This window comes from Talpa occidentalis, unplaced genomic scaffold (assembly GCF_014898055.3).
Source record: "Talpa occidentalis isolate TD23 unplaced genomic scaffold, MPIMG_talOcc4v2.1 talOcc4.11, whole genome shotgun sequence".
Lineage (NCBI taxonomy): Eukaryota > Metazoa > Chordata > Mammalia > Eulipotyphla > Talpidae > Talpa > Talpa occidentalis.
Window position 1 is genome coordinate 49,049,115 of NW_023601104.1, and position 17,489 is coordinate 49,066,603.

General features: G+C 44.7%; 1 protein-coding gene across 10 annotated transcripts in view; it reads left to right on the forward strand.

Moving 5' to 3' along the window:
* The first annotated feature begins 9,055 nt into the window (after nt 1–9,055).
* The window catches only part of NPAS3 (neuronal PAS domain protein 3), an 846,848-nt gene continuing 838,414 nt past the window's right edge, over nt 9,056–17,489 (forward strand). For 6 of the 10 annotated variants that reach the window (XM_054689778.1, XM_054689784.1, XM_054689786.1 and 3 more), the window contains exon 1: nt 9,056–9,534. In XM_054689778.1, the coding sequence (XP_054545753.1) occupies nt 9,485–9,534 (50 nt within the window). In that variant the 5' untranslated portion in view covers nt 9,056–9,484. The remainder of the gene's footprint in view (nt 9,535–17,489) is intronic. The other 4 variants (XM_054689775.1, XM_054689777.1, XM_054689782.1 and 1 more) reach the window with 1 other exon arrangement.

The window sequence follows — 17,489 nt, forward strand, 5'->3', positions numbered from 1 at the left end:
TGTATCTGTAGCACAAGTAACAATTCACAGTCTCAGTGACTCTGTTCAAGTTCTAATTATGATGGCAAGTAACAGAATAAGTAAACTAGATCCAACATTTGGGACTCCTTTATAATAACAGATAGATTTAATATTGACTTCAAAAATTGGAAATATTTGAACTCCAAAATCAAATCCACTGTCTTAAAGAAATAAGCAAAACCAATTTTTATGATTTTTGTTAAGACATTCATTTTTTAAATATGTTGAGTATTTTGTTTTTATGCATTTAATTATTGATTTTATTGTAGAATGAATAATCTATTGACATGTGCATGCTTTAAAATAATAAATTCCATAATATGTGACTATTTTAACTAAAAAAATACACATTTCTGAATCTTTTCCCACTTACTAATTTTTAAAAATACTTCTCCCCTGTTGCCTGCTGCTGAATTTAAACTTAGCCAAAGGATTTTCCTTTCTTAAGCAAATTTCTTTCTAACGATATATTTATAGTCTTAGTTTAGTATAATAGCTTGAGATAGTATTTGATATAGGTAGTATTATAATTAAACTAGTATCAGTACTCTCCTTATATATTATATGTTGAGATACATATATTATAAATAATGATTTATTAGATATTCTCTCTTGATTCTTTAGTTTCTCTTCTTCTAGAATATTAAGAAAGGCTATATTGTTAAGTTTATGTTATATTATTTTTCTCCCCTGAATCATGGTTGCCTTTGAATGGAGGAGATGGATGGAAAATAAATCAGTTATTTCACCCCTCTATAGAATGTAAAATCTCCCTTCCAGATAGGCTATATGGAGAGACCTTAAATTTAGTTTATGACTTTTCCTACCAAAAAAAGACTCATCTCTTAGATTGTTGTAATCTGTAAGTTTTTTAATAGAAAAATAATCATACATTGCAGAATAAGGCACTCACTTCAATAAGGCACTCAACATTTCAGAGTAAAGCACTTCTTGATTTATTATTACATAAATTATTTCCATTCTATGTTTTTGGTATGCTTTATCTTATTCTGAGATGAGAAATTTTCCTCTTAAATATTGCTCCCATGTAAAGCAAAAAATAGATACAATCGAGTTTTGTAACTTCTCTCTTTTACCTGTCACTGGCAGTTTCTGACAACCAATGGTGAAAATTCTAAGTGAAATCATTTAACTCTAAGTAAATGGAAATGAATTTCTGAAGAATATTTTTATCATATGAGCAAAAGCCATAATTGCCAACTGACAACAAGGATGGAAATGTAAATATGTAATTGTGGTAGCTATGCATGCATCATATATATGTATTTGGGGTTAAGACATAAAATCCTTTTCTATATATCTCTACAGAGATTTTAGGGGGGAGGGGATAACATGAGAACGTTTATGATTTAATGTTAACTGGAGCCCTTTTGGTTGGATGAATGCCAAAGCAACTTTCAAAATATTTCAAAACAGCTGCCAGCATGTAAAGATTTTAACTGAAGGAGTAATGAAATCTGAAATATTAATGAGAGAATCAACTTATATTTTCCTTAAGGTGCTTAATGAACATGTAGGTGTACAGATCCAATAAGGAATTTGTCCCTTGTGCACTCAAACAGAACTTCCAAAATTATACAAGTAAGGACAAAATACTGAAAGAGATATACATTCTAAGGAAACCTTCTGTGCAAGTCTTCTTTGACTGTTTTGCCATTTCTATTTCAGAAAAGAAAGAGCCTGGAAGGCAGCAGTCGTGAATTCCCTCAAATTTGGGTAAGTGAAAGTCTAGAACTGTGAAGTTGGATGTGCTCATTAAACTACCTTAACAGTATGTATTATTCAAGAAACTTCAGCATATCTAATTTTAAATGTCTAACAATAGATTTCACATATTCTTTCCATTGGTACAATTTTGTCCCTTGGACTTCCAAGAAAAATTTATCCTCCAAAATGGGAGGGAAGCATTGCCACTTATTTCCTGATCAACATTTTTACAAAATGTCAAGTTATAATTGTTGGCCTTTTCATGGAACTGTTATTGAAACAACGAAAGAAGAATAATGACAATGTCTATTAACATAACTCAATGCTGGTTGTACTAAGAGGGAAAGACTTCTGAAATTCTGCTGTTTAGACCAAAGAGGGTCCTCCCCCCCTCATCACTTGGCACATGGACTGCCTCTGGATCAACGAAATCTCACCTGGAATATTGCATGACACTGCTGGAGTCGAAGATCACATGGAAGCAAGGGCCACTTGCTGGAATTCTCCATCAACTGATTGACCTAGATACCAGAGGGCAGACACCGGGCCACCCCACAATGGACGAGTAATTCAAATACCATTTTATAGAGAGTCACTATCTGCATCTGTGTTCATTTTTAGTCTCATCCATCAGTCATTTACTGGGCTGCTTTGGCCTACGTAGCCTTGACCTATGTAGAGAACTTTTCCCAACCCTGGAAACATTCTTGACCTCTCTGGAATTGTCAGGAATTCCCTTTTCTTTCAGCAGGAAAGGCTGAAGAGAGCCATGGGGGGTATGTGGGGGGCGGGGTAGGGTATCTGATCTCTTCTGATCTGGCGCTGAGCACCAGAGGCAGGGAGGGCAGAGTGCCTTACCCAGGTGAACCCTAATCACCTGGCTAAATGCTCCCATTGGGACAAGGACCCAAATCTACGATCAGAGCCTTACCAGACAGGACCCCCCTAACCTCTCACCCCTCATCCAAAAGCCTTGCCTTTAGCCTCCGAGTAAGCATCGGCAAATGAAACGCCTTTACTTAGAAAATGACCCCCCATCCCAGGAGGGAGGGAGTCCGGAACTCGGTTAGGTCTTCAAACTAACTCGTGGGATCCCTAGCACACATCACAGATGCTCATTACGATTCTTTATACGTGCAACATGTGGGGGACGAAGCAGTTTCATACCTCCTGGTATTATCTGCCGTCCAAAGCATTTTCTTTGAGAGGAAAATGGAAACGCAGCTGCGCCGTGGGCCCGGCCAGTGAGAGCTGCGGCTCCCTCCCAGGGTCTCCGTGCCGACGCCGAGCGCGGGAGCTCCTCCGGAAACTGACTCGGGTTAGGGGCGAGTTGCGCTTGCCTCGGCAGGCGTGGGACGCCGCGGGGGCGCAGACGGCCTTTGTGCTGCATGGCTGCTTCCCAAGAGCCGAGAGGGTGAAAGAGGACGCCCAGGTCTGCGGAAGGGCAGCCGTCTGGCCCTGAGAGCGCGCGCGGGGACGCGGGGCTGGGTGGTCTTTGCCGCTCTCGGCCTTCGAAACTTGTGGCCAATCGTCCCTGCCCCTCTGGGTCCCAGCCAGCCGGCTGCGTCCCAGGCTCAAAGGGTTAAGCAGGTGCCTGGCCCGGCGAGGCGCTATTGGCGGAGAGCCGGGGCGGCGCGGTCGTGGTCACCACGCTCCGCAGAGCCCAACTTGGGATCGCACGGCGGGCGCGGCGGCCACCAGTCCCCTGACTGCAGAGCCGGGATCTTAGAGCGCTGGGAAAGGAAAGGAGGAAGCACGAGATGGGGAAACCAACAGCAGCACCAGCAAAGCGGGCCGCTGGTAGAAGCGCACAGGAGGAAGGGAGTCCAAGCTTCCCGGCGCGCAGGGTGCGCCCTCCGCCGCGCAACTCGGTCGCGGACGCGGCTTGCCAGCCGGAAGAAAGAGGGAGGAAGTGGAGCGACTGGGGGTCCTGGGCACGGGGTGGGGGGAAGGCTCCACACCCACCGCCCCCACTCACTAGTCGGCCGAGAAGCAGTGCAAGTTGTCATTAAAAAGGTGCGCCCCATCCACAAGCATCCCTTCTCACCCCCTCAAGAAACACCGTTATAACAATGTGGGGAAGTAACTGGGAGACACGAGGAAATAAATGCACGTGTTTTCTCTTTTTGTTTCCCTGGTGCTTGGAATTTGCAGAGTTCGCCTCAGTCGTGGTTCCTAATTGATTCGTTTCATACATCGTTCGAAAGGGGTATACAGAGGTGGGTCGTCGGGGGCCCACCGGATCCCCTAAGCTGAACCTACAGTCCCCACCTCTCAAGTTGGTCCAAGACCAGCCCGCCCGCTCACCAGGAGCAAGGAAGGGTCCCTTTTTATAAAGGGAAAAACTCTTCATTGCACAAAAGCGACTTCGCGCCCCTTCCTCTCCTTTGCACCCCAACCTTCCTCGCTAAGCATCAAGTTCTCCAGTTGTCCAACTTGAAGTTAGCAATCTTCGCCCTGCCTAGTGTGCCGAAGAGTAGCAGAGAGCGGTCCCGGCTGGGAGAGGGGGCTCTGCGCCCCCATGCCTGCGCGCGCGCGGGCTGGCGTCCAGGTTGCTGCAAGCCGCGGGAGTCGTGAGTCTGCCCGGATGGTGGTTATTTCTCCAGAGAAAAGAGGGGAGAGAGCGGGCCTCAGTCTTGCACTTTGGGTCGGAAGTGCGCGGCGTGTGTGTATGTGTGTGTGTGTGCGCGCGCGTGTGAGTGTGTGTGTTGTGTGCGCGCGCGCGTGTGAGAAGAGGGGGCGGAAAAGAAAGGCACCCTCGGCTGCCCGTCATTCCCTTGCACCGGCCAAGTCCTCGCCAAGCCTCCCGGTGCATCCTTCCTCCGCCACCCCCTCCCCTTCTTCCCTCAGCTGGGCTCGCGCGGCGCAGCCGGAGCAGCCAGTGAGAGCAACATCCTGGAAAGAGGGGGGAGCACCACCGCCCCCCCAAAAGCGAAAAAAAAAAAGGCCCCACCCTGACACGTTTTGCTGTTTGCAAGTCCCTCGCACGCCCCCCCGCATCTCCTCCCCGCGCTCGCGGCCCCCCTAGTCCGCTGCGCGCACATCAAAGCGCCTCTCCGCCGCGCACAGTGGCCGCGGCTCACTAATGGGATTGCAGGCTGGTGCCTGGCTCCGCTGCTGCCGCCGCCGCTGCTCGCGCTGCTACTGCCGCCGCCCGAGCCCAAGCCCGAGCCCCCGCCAGCCCTCGCCCAGAGCCGCCGCGCCCGGGGGCCGAAGCCACGGCGATGATCCGAATCTTTCCGGATTTCAGCGTGCAGGTGACGGCCGCGGCGGCCGGCGGGGCGGCCGCGGGGGTGCCGGCCGGTGCGGGCATGGGGAGGGCCGGTGCCGCGGCCAACGGCACCCCGCAGAACGTCCAGGGCATCACCTCCTACCAGCAGCGGTGAGTAGTCCCGCCAGGGCTTGGATAGTGCCCCCGCCCCGGGGTGTTGGGGTGGGACTCACTTTGCCTCCTGTTTTATGCGTTACAACACACATACACAGCGCCAGGCTCACTTTGCTAGCTCCTCGTTACAGATAAGAAAGAAAAAAAAATAATTCACAATTCGAATTGAAAGGCATTCCAGTGTAATGGCGAAGTGAAATCATAATTTGCCTTCTACTTGGTCCCAAATCCAGAGCCTCAGTCCCGCGTAGCCAAGGAGTTGCTGCAAAGTCTCAGACACCGCACAAGGTGCTTTTGCAAAGTTTGGGATCACTGTCCCCTTTCAGTGGAATTTTCTCAATTCCTGTGCCGGCTGCGAACCCGCGCTGACGGGCAGCCAGGGGGGCAATTGATCACCGGACGCTGATTGATCATTTGTTTCCAAACAGAATAGAACGATTTTCACGTGTAGCTGTAGACTTGCAATTCTACATAATGGTGTTATCATGTCACCTGTTACTACAGGGAAATACAGCATGAAATCCGAGTCTCCTCGGCGCACTTAAGTATTCATCTTAAACACATTATAATGCAAATGCCTAAGGTTCAGAGATGCGAGTTAGGAAGCAAATTTTGCAAAGTTAGGCTAGGTGGTGAGAAGGAAGTTTTAAAGTATTTACTTGTTTGCATTTCCTCCAAACATATTTACAGATTTTACAAATATGGTTGTGATAGGGAAATAGTACAATTCTTTGACTCAATTAGGAAAGAAGGGAACATTTTACCCTCATCAACAGCACTAAAGTTTTTCCTGAAGGAAAACTCTATCAGTGTTCCAAGATTTTATCAAAAATATGATCTACAAAAATGTGTTGAGGGAAAGTAGCAGTGTGGTGTGAAAGGTAAGCTCCCCATTTGTGACGCTCAGTTATATAGAAGATGGAAGGAAAAAAAAGAACACATGAAAGTGTGAAATTAAATATTTGTGTTTCCCAGATTGCACACGATTAAACATCTGAGAGATTTGCCAATGGCATTTAACTTAAAATATACACAATGCATAATTCAAATAACAGTTCCTATTTTTACCTTGTATTTCAAACTTCATTGATTTGAGAACCTTTGATTTGAACCAACAGTGTTGAAACTGAAAAGGTTAAGATAATCTATCACTGCCATATTTTGTGCCTTCTAACCAATGGCCCAGCGACCAGAGCAGATTTTGCATAACACACTGATTGTTTTCCAACTTGATGCCCAATATTGCAAATATTTTGTGGAAGACTTCATTATATGCCATGAGTACTGTGGGAAGTTTTAAAAAGAGTCTTGAAAAATAACTCAAAAAGAGGCTATTTCTTGTCAAAGAGATTTTTTAAAAAATTGTTTTAGTCTTGTTTTACTTCAGTGATTACAAGAATCTCTAATACAAAAGACCCAGAAATCTTTCAAACATAGAGGACTAGACGAAAATTGAAAATTAGATTTTTCCCTTTTCATGATTTAGGTATATATGTTTTTTGTCATCACAAGACATTTAAATGACAATAGGTTCTGGCGGTCATTTTAACTAGGAAGTGCAAGAAATAGTCACAACATTATGGTCTGAGAAGTAGGGAGTAAGGGTTGGAAATGTCAGATAGCCCTTGCACAATTTGAGGGGACTCCGGGAACTTCAGCTAACCCGTAAGATAGAAAATGGGCATAAAGGACGATCATGAATGTTCAGCCTTTTGGTCTGTTCTCAGTGTGTGGATGATGTCCTTAAATAAAGATCATCCCAGGGCCAATTTTCCCATGAATCAGGAGCACCCAGAGGTGACCCTTCGCAGCCCCCACCCTAACTCAGAAAACTGCTGTGATGCCTTCCGTATTAATCTTTCCATTTGGACCATTTGATCCAGTCTTTGAATTCAGCTGCAGTTCTAAGGACCAAAGCTTTAAAAATAATCATCTCTAAACTTTAGCCTTTGGGACATGCTATTCCTTTCTTCTCTTTTTGTGATCTGTCATATTGACAGACGGGGCTAGTTCTGAGAAATGTAGTCTTTGTTGGTTTCAGTATTCAGATATGACACCTGTTACTCCCTTTGCTTTTAGTTAATTTGGGGGCAGGAGAGTGAAGCGTGTATGGCAAAAAGATTATTGGCAGGTGTTTAAGGAAGAACCTCGAGTCACAAGTCCCCTGTCTTCTGGCACTTTATTAGGAATGTAGGCCACCAACATGTTTGATTTCAGGGGGTATTAGGGCAGAGGTAGTTTCTGAAATATTTGCTGAAGTAAATGGTGACAAGTCATCTTACTAAATTTTTTTGGAACAAGAACTTTGGAGAGTCTGATGAGGGAGTAAGAGGGGTGGGTGGGGTATTGCAAGCAAAGAGTGGCCTGTTGGAAGAACACACACCTCTTTCATTTGTCACCTTTGGGCAGAAATGCCCTAGGCTGGCTGTCCTGGAGTCAAAACATCCAACTGGCGACATTCTCCCTCCTCACAAGCCTGTGTATACCTTGTGCTCAGCATTCCACTTCACTTCATTTGTCAATCACTTTCATCTTCTCCTACCTGTAGAGTGTACTCCAAAGAGAGCTCAAACACCATCAATCAGATTAAACACCTCTGCCATGAAAAACACTTAGGATTTTGAAGTTTCCAACTCTCAGCCTCCCCTATCCTAGAATGGCAGGATGAATGGGGACCCCCTTTTCAGGTCTGATTTTTTTTTTTTCTTAGGTTTAGAGCAAAATGTAAAACCTCCCATAGGACTGTTGTTTCCTGCCCAGTTCTTTCATTTATTCCTACCGGATGTGCTTTGGGAGTCTCTTCTATTTTCTGGTTGACACATGAGTGACCTAACGCAGTCCCTGACCCAAAAGCCGCCCACAACCTGCAGTGGTTTTGTGAAGAGAAAGTTCTGGCTAGGGTCTACCCAGTAATGAGACTCCAGCATTGGCCCTGCACTAAGTGGCCTCTTCTTAGGCGTCCCTGAACTATAAGATGTGGAGGCAGCTGGACACGATCCCGGAGGCCGTAGTGTGGTCTGGTCCCAGGCACCGAGTCTAGACAGGACTCTGTATGTAACTGCATTTAAACTCCAGGAGAGTCACCTGCGAACCTGGGGTCTACAGGTCCCTACGTGCGTGGATAATGCAGATGTTCAGGCTTTGGAAAGCGCTGCCGAGGGAGCTGGAGTCACAAGGTCCTTGTGCCGCGCCGTGCCCGCCCACAGCGCTCTCGGGCGTGCAGCTCGGGCAGCTCGCTCCCCACTCCTTCTTCCCGCGGCCCCCGAGGCGCTTCGGGGACCGTGTCCTGCCCCAGCCCGCTCGGAGGCCGCCCTTCCTCCTCTGACTCTCCCTCAACCCCCCCCACGCCGCCCCCCACGCTCCAGAGAAGGGAAGTGTTGGAAACTGCAACTGAGTGGCGTTGTTGCGCTGGCAGCCGAGCTCCCGAGTCCCCCCAAAGACAGCGAGAGAGACAGAGAGACAGAGAGAAAGAAAGGAGAGAGAAGATGGGAGAGATCGCGAGTGACCGAGAGAGACTGCGAGAGAGAGAGGGGGGGGGAGCGCGAGCCAGAGAGAGGGAGAGAGAGAGGGGTGTGTGTGTGAGTGTGAGTGTGTGTGCGTGCGCGCGCGCGTGCGAGCGAGCGCTCAGGAGCAAAGCAGCTGGAAAATGCCCAGAAATACTTTCACCGCGGTCAAGCAGGGAACCCCCGCGTGTCCTCCCCCTCCCGCCCCCCCGGCTTAGGCCCCGGCCGCCCCCGCCGCGAGGGTGTGCGCCCCACCTGCCGCCGGGCCCGCTCGGGGAGGCGGCGGTGGGGGCGGCTGGGGTGGGGGCGCGGCGGCGCGCGAGGGTGAGAACCTGGCGGCGGCGGGGCCCTGGGCCGGGTTGCCCGCGGGGCCGCGCGGCCGCCTCCCCCGCCGCCGCCTCCCCCCGCCGCCGCCGCCGCCGGGCGCCCGTCGCCGCGCCGGGCATGTCTCGGGAGCCGGAGCGGCCCGGGCCGCGGGGGCTCTGCGGCGCATGGACGGCGGCGGCGCCCGGCGAGCCTGGGGACGAGGAGCAGCAGGCGGCGGGGCGGGCGGCGACCCGCGGCCAGAGGCGCCCTCGGCGCGCAGGGACGGCCGGCCGCCGGCGCGGCTCGGGCCCCGCTACTTTTCCGTAGCCTCCCGCCTCCGCAGCACGGCCGCCGCCGCCGCGGCCCCGCCACGGCCCCGCCACGGCCGCGCCGCCGCCCGCCGGGCCGCCGCCGAGCGCCGCGCACGCCCGCACCCTCTCCCGCCACCCCACGCACACGCACACCCCCGCCCTCCCCACGCCCCCGGCCCGGGAGGGGGGAGCGAGGCAAAAAGTAAGAGAGGAAAAAAAATAGCAGGAAGATGGCGCCCACCAAGCCCAGCTTTCAGCAGGATCCTTCCAGGCGAGAACGGTAACACTTTTCTGTTTATTGAACCTGCCGCCCGGCGGCCGCTCCCCCCGCGCCGCCGCCGCCGCCGAGGTGGCGGGGCCCGCGCCGCCGCCCGCCCCGCAGCCCGCCTCCTGGGCCGCCAGCCCGCGGGGACCCGGTGCCGGCTCGCGGCGCGGCGCGCCCGCGCCCCCGCGCCCCCCGCGCATTGTCCGCCCGCGGCGCCTGCGGCGGCGAGCGGGCTCCGGGCGGCCGCGGCCGCGCCGGGCTCTGAGCGGTCGCGCCTCCTCGGCTCGGCGAATGGAGTGACTCGCTGGCAAAAAAAAAAAAAAAAAAAAAAAAAGAAAGAAAGAAAAAAGAAAGAAAAGAAAAGAAAAAAAGAAGGAAAAAGAGAAAAAGAGAAAGAAACAAACAAAAAAAAAAGAGACGGGGCTGCTGTGTGGTGGGGCGCAGCGGCGCGGGCGGGGGCCGGGGATCCCGGGGCTGCCGCAGGTCCCCTGGCAGCTGCTCTCCAGGAAGGAGCGAGCCGGGGAGGGGGAGGGACGGCGGGCGCAGGGGGAGGAGAGCAGGGGAGGAGGCCGGGGGCGGGCGCGCCGAGCTCGCGCCAGGCCGGGGACGCGGCGCGCAGGGGCCGTCTCCGCGGGAGCAGCTAGGCCGGGCCGGGCGCAGAGGGGCGCGCGGCCGACGCCGCCCCGCTGCACCCCGAGCCCCGGCAACTTGCGGGGCTGCTCGGCTTCCGCGCTCCCCTGGCCCTTCTCGCCACTCCCCGTCCCAAAGCCAAAAAGAGAAAGAAGAAAACCCTGCAATCCAGTGAGCCAGCGAGCAGTGAGAGCCAGAACGTGCTGCCAACAGTTGGAGCAGCTTTCCCCCTTAGTTACTGCTTGGGGCTCGGTGTTTTAAAAAGTTCCTGGTGAGAATTGCATATCCAGGCGAGAGACTCAATCAAGCGTGTCTGTTTGAAGTTAGTTAAACTAAAGGCAAAGGGAAAGGGAGTGTGTATTCAAAATACCCTGACCCATCCTACGTGAATGGCATTGTTAGACTGCGGAGTAACTAAGCACCCCCCTCCCCCACCAGGGCTTTCCCTCCTGCTGTCCACCCAGCCTACTTTGTTTGGAATCCTATTTGCTATTAATTGGCAGCGTTAATGACATTAATTGCATATAGCATATTGGTTTGAGCAAAGTGAATATCTTTTTCTGTCTCTGAAGAGGAAATGCTCAGTAGGAAGTTTGAACCATTGATTCATGAGGAAAACAAATGCAGCCAGATATATGCAGCCCCCTCACCACCCCCCCCCCACCCCCTGGCAGCGATGTTTCCTTTCCTCACGGGCTTAAGGGACCTTGAGAAAGGATGTGAGGGAAGTTCTTAGTTTCAAGATTTAATAATTATTACCTGGGCAGTTTTGGTTTTTAATACAACGTACGTAACATGTAATCTATAGCTTACATCAAGAAAAGAGAGGGAGATATTTTAACAAGCTTCATTTGAAAAGCTTCAGTTGCCCTCTTGCTTTTTTCCTTCCTGCAATAAGGACAGCAGAATTGTCAGGATTAAGATAATAATTTTGTTAAGTAGGGACATAATTGACTAATTCTAAACTCTAGCTATTTGGGGGGGTATGAATTACATATCTGAGAGTAAATCATACATAATCTCCAGCTTTAAAAGGTGTCGTATGTGTATGTAGCATCAACTATCTGACAACTCATACAGCTGAAAGGAACATTTAGTGTTTTGTGAAGAATTCACCTACTAAATACTTTACACTTGTAGATAACAATTATTTCTCAAAGCATTATGGACGGTTTTTAATAACAGTTTTACCCCCTCATCTACCAGCTGATGAATACTTTCCGAAATCAGAAGTTTATAATTGATTTCCTTCCTTCCTTCCTGTCTCTCTCCCTGTGCTATTGGTAGTAAATGTATTTACTGGGACAGCACCAGTAATCTCTCCAGCAGAGGCCTATTTGTGTGCCATTTTGGGAATTTCTCTGAGATAGGAATCTTGAAGATAGAATTAATTTCTAGAGGAAACTTCATAGCCTGTGCATGAGCGCGTTCTTTATCACCTGTCTCCATTTGGCATTCGAAGAAGGTAAATCAAAGTGTGCGATTTGTTATTCTGCTCCACTTGAGAGCTGAACTAAATAACACTTGGTCTGAAATTCTGATTGAAGTTGTAGGAGGATATACTGTATTTAATTTAATGCCCTTTAATAGCATCTTCTTGTTCAGCTCGGATACTGTCATTTTAAAGGTTGGATCTGAGAAGGTTTAACCTGTAGGGGTAGGGAGGAGTAGTAATGAGGTAGGAGACAGAAGGAGCACAATAAGGAAAGGAAGCAAGGAGTTAGAAACTAAATGTTTCCAACAGTAATAACCACAAATTTGGCCCCTTACTTTGGCCCGTTATCGAAAGAGTTGTTTTATATGCCCCCAGGGTTCACTTTGTTATTAGGGTTTTACATGCTCTTAACACTTTAAGTGTAAACATTATACATGATAGTTGATTTGGTTTTGTAATGAGAAATGGGAAGTCAGATGACTTGTTCAGGAGAAGGTTGTCTTTGTAGTTACTTGCTATACTATGTGGAATCATTTCACCTTTGTGTGTGCTTTGTATTTGGAACCTGTTGGTTAGTAGTAATACTTCTGCGTAATGGCTAAGCATAAATATGTTAGTAAAAGATGAGTTTCTGTGGACATGTCTTAAGTAATATCCTCTCATTCACTTAAAAAGTGTTTTCCAAATCACTGGTTTCTTCAAGACATTTACGAACACTTTATTTTTAACTGCCTTTCAAATATACCAACAGCCAAGAAAGAACTCAGAGGAAAGAACGCATCTTTTGAATTGTCTTGTTTATTTATGAAATATCTGACCTTAGTATAATAATACTACAAAAGCCATTTTCCTCTAATGTGTTGCAGAGTAAATTTTGGAGAAAGAAGCTTTTCTTGGTAATGACTTTGGTTACTATTTAGTATTCTTTAAATTTCTCTGACTTGAAAGCACAAGCTGACCCCCTTGTGTACTTAAATCCGATATAGGCTGCGGCTTATTATCTATAACACTCCCTTAGACTGCTGCTGCTGTGTGGCTGTCTAACCAAGAAGGTTAGACAGACACAAGTGTCAAACATACACATGCTGGTTTGCAGAGTATATTCCAGTAGCACAGGGCTTTAAAAGGTAAAGGTGGTCTTGGGGACTCTTTGGAGGTATTTCTTTCTACAGGGTAAGCCTAAACACAGAGTGATAAATGATGATATGTGTTGTCTAACACTTGCTTATATATAAATAGCTCCACAAGATTGCTTAAATGATAATCGAAAATATGAAATAGGATGGCCTTCATATCACAAGGCCAAGGGTCTACAAATGGAAAAACTGAAATAATGAAATATTTCCAAGGCAACAGACTGTCAACAAGAACTGTAATGCATGGGTATATCATAGAGCTACCAGAGAGGATATTAGATCGTATAGCAGCCGAGCCAGGAGTTATAATGACCGTTATTATGTAGGATCCTCCCATATTACAGCATCCTTTCATAGTTCCAATTTCAGGTTTATGAGTTGAGAGACATATAGCTACTTCTAATTTTTAGATTTGATTGGTTACAGTGGGCAAGCTTGATCTCAATGTTATTTGATGCTTTTAGTTTTTTTTTTTTTTTAAAGTTGCATGGGGCACTTTCGGCACTTAGTGATGTTATAAGTAAAGTTTTGGTCCCTGTATCTTTATACATTCTTAAACATAAGACTTTTACATTTGACTAAAGATTATGTGAAATTAATCTATCAGCAATAAATTGTTAAGGATTAGAAGGTGTGGAATTAAATATAATGTACAAACTGGAACACCTTGTTGTATTTAGTGATACGAAGTTTGTTTTTCCTCTGAAATTCTTCTACACAATGGCCTTCCCTACAATAGAGCTGTTTAATGAGAATGTCAGAATTTTTGTGGAATCATTGACTCTTTTTCTCTGCTCCAAACCTTACTATGGAATACACTGGCATGTTAAAATTGTATCTGCTTGAAATGGGACCTTATGTTCAGGATCCTGTGCTCTGTGGTGAGATCTCTATGACAGGTTGTGTGTGTGTGTGTGTGTGAGTGAGTGTGTGTATAAAGCGGCATTTGAGAAAGGATTTAGGCAGTGTAGCTTTTATTTAGTTTTTTTTTTTAACCTGTAGAGCTTTATATTTTGTGGATTATTTGTGGGAAACATGTCACAAGCATTTCTAAATCACTCCTAGTCATGTTTTGACAGTCAAAAATGCCCCCCCCCCTTTCGTCATTGGGTAGTGTAATAAACCAACTGTAACTGAATGGTGTTTTTACCATGCTGGTCCCATTAGTGTGAATAGGATGTTTGCGCTATTAAACTTCATAGAACCTTATAGAGTTAGAATAATTTGTAGAAATATTAATGATATTGCAGTACATAAACATGACTTAGTAAGAGTTAAGTGATTTCTAATGTATTTGAAATGACTAGGGCAGTGACAAAATTAAATAATACTTGATTTTGTTTTCTGTATACAAATGAACTAATTGAAATACTTTTAGTCTTGTGCACAAATCATGAGAAGCAAGATGAGAATCCCATGTTACTCTGGCCTAAAGTACTGGTGACCTTCAATTGGAATCATTGCTCATTAAATCTGGCATTCAGCTGTATTTATTGAACTTCTAATATGGACTGGAGTGACTTGTGTCAGAAGGGAGTAGTGACTAATGTAACCTGTAAGAGCAGTTGCTCTGGTTCTAGACTTTGGTTATGGATTATACAAATTTGGTTATAGATTCTGATAATAGAATATTATAGAGAGCCAGAAAACACTCTTTCCTGAAAGAGTAGCAAATACAGAATTCATAACAATACAAATAAGGCTTTCTTATGACTTTTGTTAGCCTAGTGTTCTGACGGGACACGCATTCAGCTTATAAAGTATAGTAATTTAATACCTATACAATGATTTGAGGTTCTTGGAGAAAAAAAGAAAAGATGTCTATAAATGTTAGTGAAATTACAACCAAAATTTTAAAAGATGCTTGGCATTGAAAAATAAATATAGGTCCCATAAAGTAATAATAGAAAGTATGTACTAGATATTACCATGTTTCAGGTCCTGTGTTATATACCTCACAGTGGTTTTCCCATTGCTTGTGAAGGAAGTACTGACATCCCTGTTTATGAATGAGAAGATTGAGGCTCTTCCCAAGGTGGTGGAGTTAGAAATGGAATTCAGGTTTATCTCCGAAGAAATGAACCTAACAGTAGAGTGAAGGGGGTCTGAATTTTTTAGCTCTCTGGAGTCAGGGATTTCATTCTTTTTCTTTTCTTTCTTTCCTTTTCTTTCTTTCTTTCTTTTTTTTTTTTTTTTCAAATGATATGTCAGGGATTTCAGAGCCCATGCCAGCGTGTTCCCAGGGCAGAAGGACAGGTATGCAATGGATAGTGAAGCAGATCTCTGCTTCTTGGTCCTTCATCAGATTTTTGGAGAACTTCAGAAACACAGTTTACAAAGTTAGAAGAATAAATGTTTAAATTTTTTTCTCTCTACCCTTTAACAGGCCAGTAGTGTTTGTGGCAAGCTCCACAGCTTGTACAGTTCAGGGCAAATTTTTTACTGAATGGTTTTAGAAGAATCAGTTTGCCATGTCCATACTCCTCTCTGGTCATAGACTGTGACTGACTCCGCTCATGTTACCTGTGCCTCAGAATGTGTCAGGTTGTCTAAAGATTACAGTTGAGTTATTTTTATTTTGTGATAGTTTTGCCACTGAGTAGATAGAAATAGTCTCATAGAGTTTTCTGGATAACACACTTTAGCACCTCACTGTTTTTCTGGATATTGTCTTCTGAAATATTTAAGGACTCGCACTAGTTGGCCTCCTGCCAAATTATCTGGCATTATAATGACAGCAAGCATTTATATAGCACTGTGTGCCAGGTACTGTTCCAGGGGCTTTACATATATTAATTAACTTGTTTAATTATAAAGATAACTTGTTAAAAAAATGGACCATAACAAACACATAAATGATAAGTTATCATTATTTAGTCCTCCCCCCTGGCAAACACACACACACACACACACACACACACACACACTTGTTGCATTTTCAGGAAGGGAAGGTTTTTGCTAACATTTTAAATTTTTGGGTTGTTCTGGCATGTAGTAGTTCTTCCACAAAAACTATGCTTTAGGAACCTTTATAGCATCTCACTCCATCACTGTTCTCTGTAGAGCTACATGCTAGCTTTGAAGTAGTAGACAAGCATGCCACATTTATATTTATGTTTTTTGGTGTAATACTGTAAGTTAAATAATGTATTCTTTAAAAATAAAATGTATAATAGGAATTTCAGAGTTATAAAGGACTAAATAAGCAATGGTGAGCATTGTGGTTGAAAGAGTAGAATGTTTAGCTTTGTGTATCTTAATTAAATATTCACTTTTTCATTCAGAAAATTCCTTGTTTACATATAGTTTGCCTTATAATATGATGGAAAGGGTTCATTTAGAGAGATGTTTTGCTGAAATATTTGTATTAAAAATAGGAAACCAGTCAATAGGAAGTGTAAGTGAAAAATAAGCTACAATATTTAAAACAACATTCACATCATCTTAAAAGAAATGATATCTGATTACAGTATTTTATTATCAGTATGAAAATTCAGAATTGAAGGGCTCTGACTTGGGTATATAAACTGTATATAAGGTTGAAACTTAACGAATCATTTTCTTGTATTTTGGAAAGTAGTTCCACAGGGCATTTTAAGGTCACTTTATGAAATCATGGGTTGTTTCAATAATATCTCATTACTTCTGGTAGGTGGGAGCTTTTATTTATTTCTAAGATTTATAAAAGGAATTTCATTTTAAGAAAAAATTAAATACTGGGTTGAGCTATCTGAATATAGCTGAAATTTCTCTCTCCCCTCCTCAATCTATGCACTTTCCTTTCTGCTGTTGTAACACTGCAGAGAAGAATACCAGATCTGAACTTCATTCAGGAGCGCTTTACTCAGAAAGATTGCAGTACCTGGTGAGGGCAAGTGGAATGATTGAACTATTTGCAGAATCTCTCTGTGGTCCTTGAAAATGAAGATATCAAGTAATAGATTGTATTTCTTTTAGTAACATTTTCAGCCTATTCACTTTAAACAATTAAGGGATGTCTATAAAACACCTAAGTCTAGATTCGAAGACAGTCGCAATGAAGAATTGAAAAAAAATAATTAATGGTGAATACTATAATGCGAAATATTATCACATCTTTCAGTAACTAATAGATATTGTACCAATAGAGGGAACTTTTCTTTCTACAAAAATAATTTATTACTCAGAATCTACTCCTGAAAAACATAAACATCTATTCATATATATGAATGAGATAATTTTTTTCATTGCATAAGATTTCTGTATATGCTATGCATGATTTATATATTATATAAATATATGTGTATATATGTATATTTACACAGATATTTTTACAATATAACTTAAACATGAACAAGTTTATGCATATAATATATAGTTGCATATATATGTTTACATACATATATGAACAAACGAGATATACCATATTTGTATTTGTCTGCTTGAAATGGGGAAAATGTTACAAATATATCCTGAACATATTAAAAATGTCTCACTTTAGATTGAGTTAAATTTAAATATATGCAGTAGATTGGTGACTTTTTGTTTTCCTAATGCTGTAAGGAAAAGTAGGCTCATCATTTTTTTTTTGCACATTTTTATTGTTCTGTGTAAATGTAATTTGTTAATCCTGTGAAATTTGTCATAGATAAATTTGCTTGGATTATCTTGTCACCACCGTATCTGCATTCTTTTGTTCATTGCTTATTCATAATTTAACAGTCTGGCAGTGAGCCTTTTTGGGATGCTCACAAAAGATATATGACCTCTACCAGCTGCTACTATAACCT